General features: G+C 42.8%; 1 protein-coding gene across 1 annotated transcript; it reads left to right on the top strand.

The window, feature by feature from the left end:
• The first annotated feature begins 3,966 nt into the window (after positions 1 to 3,966).
• Positions 3,967 to 4,707, top strand: LOC126263279 (uncharacterized). The gene is made up of 4 exons (XM_049960365.1): positions 3,967 to 4,064; positions 4,251 to 4,385; positions 4,460 to 4,607; positions 4,675 to 4,707. The coding sequence occupies exons 1-4, from the start codon at positions 4,045 to 4,047 to the stop codon at positions 4,705 to 4,707; spliced, it is 336 nt and encodes a 111-aa protein (XP_049816322.1). The 5' UTR covers positions 3,967 to 4,044.
• The last annotated feature ends 2,703 nt before the right edge of the window (positions 4,708 to 7,410 follow it).

Genomic DNA, 7,410 nt, shown 5'->3' with positions numbered 1-7,410 from the left:
CAGCACATTACACGTGTCTACATTGAGATTCAATTGCCATTCCCTGCACCATGCGTCAATTCGCTGCAGATCCTCCTCCATCGATCCTCCTGGATCGAGAGTAAATCCAAGAATGGCGAAAGTAATGAGAAGTATCAGAAATGATAATAGCGAGAAACGTAAGATGAGGACTGATGGTCACAAAGTACAGTACTGGCCGTTAAAAATGCTACACCACGAAGATGACGTGCTACAGACGCGAAATTTAACCGACAGGAAGGAGATGCTGTGATATGCAAACGATTAGATTTTCAGAGCATTCACACAAGGTTGGCGCCGGTGGCGATACCTACAACGTGCTGACATGAGGAAAGTTTCCAACCAATTTCTCATTCACAAACAGCAATTGACCGGCATTGCCTGGTGAAACGTTGTTGTGATGCCTCGTGGAAGGAGGAGAAATGCGTACCATCACGTTTCCGACTTTGATATAGGTCGGATTGTATTCTATCGCGATTGCGGTTTATCGTATCGCGACATTGCTGCTCGCGTTGGTCGAGATCCCATGACTGTTAGCAGAATATGGAATCGGTGGGTTCAGGAGGGTAACACGGGACGCCGTGCTAGATCCCAACGGTCTCGAATCACTAGCAGTCGAGATGACAGGTATCTTATCCACATGGCTGTAACGGATCGTGCAGCCACGTCTACATCCCTGAGTCAACAGATGGGGACCTTTGCAAGACAACAACCATCTGCACGAACAGTTCGACGACGTTTGCAGCAGCATGGACTATCAGCTCTGAGACCATGGCTGCGGTTACCCTTGACGCTGCATCACAGACAGGAGCGCCTGCGATGGTGTACTCAATGACGAACCTGGGTGCACGAATGGAAAACGTCATTTTTTCTGATCAATCCAGGTTCTGTTTACAGCATCATGATGGTCGCATCTGTGTTTGGCGACATCGCGGTGAACACACATTGGAAGCGTGTATTCGTCATCGTCATACTAGCGTGTCACCCGGCGTGATGGAATGGGGTGCCATTGGTTACACGTCTCGGTCACCTCTTGTTCACATTGACGGCGCTTTGAACAGTGTACGTTACGTTTCAGATGTGTTACGACGCGTGGCTCTACCCTTCGTTCGATCCCTGTGAAATCCTACGTTTCAGCAGGATAATGCACGACCGCATGTTGCCGGTCCTGTACGGGCTTTTCTGGATACAGAAAATGTTCGACCGCTGCCTTGGCCAGCACATTCTCCAGATCTCTTACCAATTGAAAACGTCTGGTCAATGGTAGCCGAGCAACTGGCTCGTCACAATACGCCAGTCACTACTCTTGATGAACTGTGTTTCGTGTTGAAGCTACATGGGCAGCTGTACCTGTACACGCCATCCAAGCTCTGTTTGACTCAATGCCCAAGCGTAACAAGGCCGTTATTACGGCCAGAGATGATTGTACTGGGTACTGATTTCTCAGGATCTATGCACCCAAATTGCGTGAAAATGTAATCACATCTCAGTTCTAGTATAATATATTTGTCCAATGAATACCCGTTTATCATCTGCATTTCTTCCTGGTGTAGCAATTTTAATGGCCGGTTGTGTAGATGAAGTTAAGGAATTCTTCTACCTAGGCAGCAAAACAACCAATGACGGACGGAGCAAGGAGGACATCAAAAGGAGACTAGGACTGACAGAAAGGGCATTCCCGGCCGAGAGAAGTCTACTGGTATCAAACATAGGCTTTCATTTGAGGAAGAAGTTTCTGTGAATTGCGTTTGGAGCACAGCTGGTGAAACATGAACTGTGGTAAAACCGGAACAGAAGAGAATCCAAGCATTTGAGACGTGGTGCCACAGACGCGAAGTTGACGCTTGAAACACCCGACATGCGCTGCTAGCGCACGTCCTGAGGCTCAGGCGTGAACCCCATGCTGCCCGTAATCGCGATGTGATTGACATGTGTAATCACACCTCCATACTTATCAGGAGTGACACTTACTTGTCAATCACATCGCGATTACGGGCAGCATGGGGTTCACGCCTGAGCCGCAGGACGTGCGCTAGCAGCGCATGTCGGGTGTTTCAAGCGCCAACTTCGCGTCTCAATATCTCGGGATGTAATGGGAATATTGCGATGCAATCAACACCATTGTGTATGTGATTTGTCATGCTATGGATTGCTGAAGAAAAAATATAGGAGGTCCATTTAAAAAAACATAATTTTGTGTTAAAAAACACATATGCTTTCGTTTTAGAATGTTTCAAAATATGTACATTCATGGGCCCAGCCCTACACTGATACCGGCGAAAGTCGTTTTCCAATAGCTGTTATTGTTCCAGAGATATTTTGGGTGGACAAGATAGCTGGGACACCCTATATATATATATATATATATATATATATATATATATATATATATATATATATATATATATATATACGAGGCCTGTTCAGAAAGTAAGCTCCGATTGATTGCCAAATTGAAACCACAGTGAACATCAGAAATGTTTTACTTGTAACAATTAGCTACACCTTTCAGCTACTTCTCTACGTAGTCGCCGTTCTGACTTAGACTTTTGTCATAGCGTTGTACCAACTTTTCAATAGCCTCATCATAGAAGGCAGCCGCCAGTGCTTTCCGCCAATTCTCCACGCTGGCCTACACCTCGTTGCCTGTGTCAAAATGTTGTCTTCAAAGACAGCGGTTCATGTGACCAGAGATGAAACTCAGGGGGAGACAATTGCGGACTGTATTGTGGGTAATCTCACATTTCCATTTGAAAACGATGCAGCAGCATCTTCATTGCCCCTGCAGAATGCGGCTGAGAATTGTCTTGAAGAAGAAACAGCACGACAGTTATGTATTGTTAGCTGCATAGCTTCAGGCGAAATTTCTCACCAGGCCCTCGTACTTGGCGGCAGACACTATTTTCTAGACATCTTTACGCACTCACTGCGAGCTCAGAAATGAGAAGAGCGACGTGATGCTAACTGGGGTTATACTAGAGACACTACCCAACACATCTGTGCAAAGCTTTATCGGATTTTCATAGTCGTTTCCATTTCGCGACCGATCGGAGCTTACTTTCTGAACGACCCTCGTATATATACTCCTGGAAATGGAAAAAAGAACACATTGACACCGGTGTGTCAGACCCACCATACTTGCTCCGGACACTGCGAGAGGGCTGTACAAGCAATGATCACACGCACGGCACAGCGGACACACCAGGAACCGCGGTGTTGGCCGTCGAATGGCGCTAGCTGCGCAGCATTTGTGCACCGCCGCCGTCAGTGTCAGCCAGTTTGCCGTGGCACACGGAGCTCCATCGCAGTCTTTAACACTGGTAGCATGCCGCGACAGCGTGGACGTGAACCGTATGTGCAGTTGACGGACTTTGAGCGAGGGCGTATAGTGGGCATGCGGGAGGCCGGGTGGACGTACCGCCGAATTGCTCAACACGTGGGGCGTGAGGTCTCCACAGTACATCGATGTTGTCGCCAGTGGTCGGCGGAAGGTGCACGTGCCCGTCGACCTGGGACCGGACCGCAGCGACGCACGGATGCACGCCAAGACCGTAGGATCCTACGCAGTGCCGTAGGGGACCGCACCGCCACTTCCCAGCAAGTTAGGGACACTGTTGCTCCTGGGGTATCGGCGAGGACCATTCGCAACCGTCTCCATGAAGCTGGGCTACGGTCCCGCACACCGTTAAGCCGTCGGCACACGGGCCGTGCATCCCAGCGTTGAGCGCTGAGCGTGCCGAGTCGACCGTGCTGCTGAACGCTCAGGAACGATGCAACTTGTGCATACGGTACGCGCGGCCCAGCGTGCTCACATGCGACGGCAGCGCGCTCCAGCGGCAGTTGTTGGCTACAATTGGAGCGCGCGAGCTAAATAGCATATAGACAAGTGTTTACGAAATGAAGAAGCGTAAACTGGCTGCTTTAGCTTTACTAGCAATTATCGATGACGAGAGGAGAGAAAAGCGAAGGAGACAGTGGACAAGAGAGTGGATTCAACGACGCAATGCTGGGACAGGAGCGTTGCATATGCTCCACAATGAGCTGAGGTATGTAAACATAGCTAGTTGGTTCGTAGTTCTGTTTCAATGTCCCAACTTATTTTCGGTTTAACAGGTTTACTGAATATTCTTAAAGCATTTCATATACTGTAGTTTTAGATTATGTAATTTACATACGATATTCTTGATACTGAATTTTGTTGCTCTGAAGTAATCTACTTTGTCATGTTGTAGGTTTCAAGATCCAGTTTCATTTAGGAATTTCACGCGAATGGATGCCGAAGTTTTCACGAAATTGCTGACTATAATTGAAAATGATATCCGTAGGCAAGATACGAACATGCGGGAGTCGATAAAACCAAGAGATAGGTATGTGTCTTACACACTGAGTATTATAGCAGCAAAAAGTTTGCATATGTAACTTCTGCTTACTTCTTTTATAGACTCGCTGTCACCTTAAGATTTCTTGCCACTGGTGAAACTTTCCAGTCGCTGGCGTATGCTACCAGAATAGCACCAAATACTCTATCACAGATAATTCCGGACACCCTTCAAGCAATATTAAACAATTTGGAGGATACTTGTATAAAGGTATGTGTACCTATTAGGTATTTATACATCTACATATTCAGACTAGCTGTGTAATCTTATTATGCAGCTTTCACTAACAGCTGGAGGCGTCACGAAATAGGATATACTACAACCAGATATCCACTATCGCACTCTAGCACCATCATGATTTAAGTGAAACAGCATTCATAACATTTAGTTTAAGCAAAAATCACTCTACAAATCTGAGCAATATGATACTCACATTGCATTTCATGTGTAACTGATTTTGCACTCTTTGCAATAAGATGCTGGGTAGCAACACAGAATCTTTCTTTTGCACAGTGTAGTACTCAGAAATATTTCCTTCATGCTAAGAATTATAACTTTAAATGAGAGTACCTCTCATATGATCCAAACCTTTAGTTTTTTTGACATAACATTGGTTATAGACTATTTCAAGAAAAACATTTTGTTTCACAGAAACTGTTCAAAATACATCTCATTGTATTCAAATATGAAAGTTAGCAACTGCATTTGTACTGCCATTTTAATAAAAAAAAATCTTGTTTCAGGTTCCAGCCTCTGCTAGCGAGTGGAAAACTATTGCTCATTCATTTAATGTGTCCTGGCAATTCCCTCATTGCATTGGTGCTATTGATGGGAAAAAAGTTACCTTTCTGAGCACCAAGATCTGAAGGTGCATACTTCAGAGACTACAAAGGAAACAACAGCATTGTTCTTCTCGCAATTGTTGATTCACGCTATAAATATGTATATGTAAATATTGGTGCAAATGGGAGGGTGAATGATGGGGCAATTTTCAATAACAGTACATTGGCTGAAGCCTTGAATAATAAAAAACTGAATTTGCCAGCACCAGAGAAGATAGAGTGTTTCAGTGATGTGGAACTGCCTTATGTGTTTGTTGCCGACGATGCATTTGCATTGAAAGAGTATATGATGAAGGGGTATCCCGAAAGAGACCTCTCAAAGGAAAAAAGGGTGTTCAATTATAGAGTGAGCAGGGCTCGAAGAGTCGTTGAAAATGCATTTGGCATGATGTCAAATAAATTTGGGGTTCTGCTCAGTCCTATTCGACTTTCAGCAAAGAAGGTGGATATTGTTATAAGAGTTTGTTGTGTGCTGCACAATTTTATTTTAGAACAGAAATCCCAATGCTATATTCCACCTGAAATTGGCAACAGCACATATGCATCTACTATGGAAGGCATTCAGCAGCAAAATGGACGGAATCCTACAGTAAATGCATTGAGGATTAGGGACCAATTCAGGAACTACTTCAACACTGTAGGTTCTGTGCCATGGCAACAGGAGTGTGTTGATGTAGGAAGGTGGTAGATAAATGTTAAAGCTCAATAACAGCCCATGGGTTGTAATGAAATACTTGTTACAATAAAATGATTGTATACCAAATTCATTTTTTTAATTACATTATCTACATCCTTTTGAGACCAGATGTACCTAAGTTCTACCCCAAACATATATATGTTGTATTATGTATGTCGCTGCTTATTACGAACCATTTTATTTATCTGTAAAGAAATCTTATTGGACTGCACAGCGACTGCTAATCAGTGCTACTGTTTTCATGTACATTGCTTTTATTGTGCAGCTGAGTGGAAAACCTAATATTTGTCTCTCAAGCATTCAAACTTTCAAACATTTACAAATGTAATTTACACTGACTCTCAAAAATTGCTGCTCTCTAGGTTATGTTTAATAACATAGGTTAAGTTAATTAGCTGTGTGTCCTATAAATAACATTTACAACAAACATTATGATGCGGAACTTGTTAATTGAGCAAACATCAGACATATTTAAAAACAAAGTAAAAAACAGATGGGTACATGCTGGTTGTTTATAGGCCTCTTTTTCAGTATGAATACCTGTTTCTGTTCAATAATTTCTCTAAGTTTAGGTGGCTTTATTAAGGAAAAACATCTTGAGCTTACATTTGAAAACACTTACGACATTGTCAGACATTTTAATGCCAAGGGTAGATTGTCGGAGTCTTATAGTTCCACATTACATTCATTTCTGTGCAACAGATTCATTGAAGAGTAACGGAGATAATTTTTCCTTCTACTGTGATCCTTTTGAACATCTCTATTACTTTCAAACTCAAGTTGTTGAGAGCAAACTATGTAAGTGAATGAAATAATGCACCTTGAGGCTGTGGTTAATAATTCCAGCTGTTTAAAGATATGTCCACAAGATGTATATGCATGAACCCCATACGCATCCCTAATTATTTTCTTTTGTCCAATAAATATTTTTGCCTAAGAGATGGGATACCCTAAAGTATTATCCTGTAATACATCAATGAATGAAAACATATTAACTTACTGAATTTTATATCCCCATTTTTGACAGTTATTATTATGATGAAAGTAGGTAGACCTGAATGTTTCTAAAATAGGGTTAGCCAACTCATAACAGCTTACATGTGATTTTATATCCTTCTGATTGTAAGGCATTTGGGCAGACAACTGACATCAGTTCCTTTCAATTAGCTGCCCACTTATTTTGATGTGTATCCCCTAATATTCTGGTGGAGGAAGTTAATTCCCCTTTCCCTCTATTCTTGTTGTATGAACTGGGAGTCTGTCAACTTTATTTCCTTTAACAATATAAGTCTAAATTTGACCTAAAGCAAGTATAGCACTTTGTAACAGTAACCACATAATGTACTAGTGGACCACCTGATGTTTTCTGTTGCATTTGGTAACTACACTGGTGTAATTTACCAAAAGACCTCTAGTTAAATGAGTACAACATACACTCACACTGTGCTTGTTGACTCACATCAGTAACCTTTTG

The sequence above is a fragment of the Schistocerca nitens genome, chromosome 6 (genome assembly GCF_023898315.1).
Source record: "Schistocerca nitens isolate TAMUIC-IGC-003100 chromosome 6, iqSchNite1.1, whole genome shotgun sequence".
Taxonomy (NCBI): Eukaryota; Metazoa; Arthropoda; class Insecta; order Orthoptera; family Acrididae; genus Schistocerca; species Schistocerca nitens.
The sequence above is the reverse complement of the archived record's forward strand: the minus strand, read 5'-3'. Positions and strand labels throughout refer to the sequence as shown.

Excerpts from the sequence above, each read along its gene's own strand:
- LOC126263279 (XM_049960365.1), top strand. The coding sequence starts at position 4,045 with ATGCTCCACAATGAGCTGAG. Across the intron at positions 4,065-4,250 it reads ATGCTCCACAATGAGCTGAG|GTTTCAAGATCCAGTTTCAT; the intron begins GTATGTAAACAT and ends GTCATGTTGTAG. Across the intron at positions 4,386-4,459 it reads TCGATAAAACCAAGAGATAG|ACTCGCTGTCACCTTAAGAT; the intron begins GTATGTGTCTTA and ends CTTCTTTTATAG.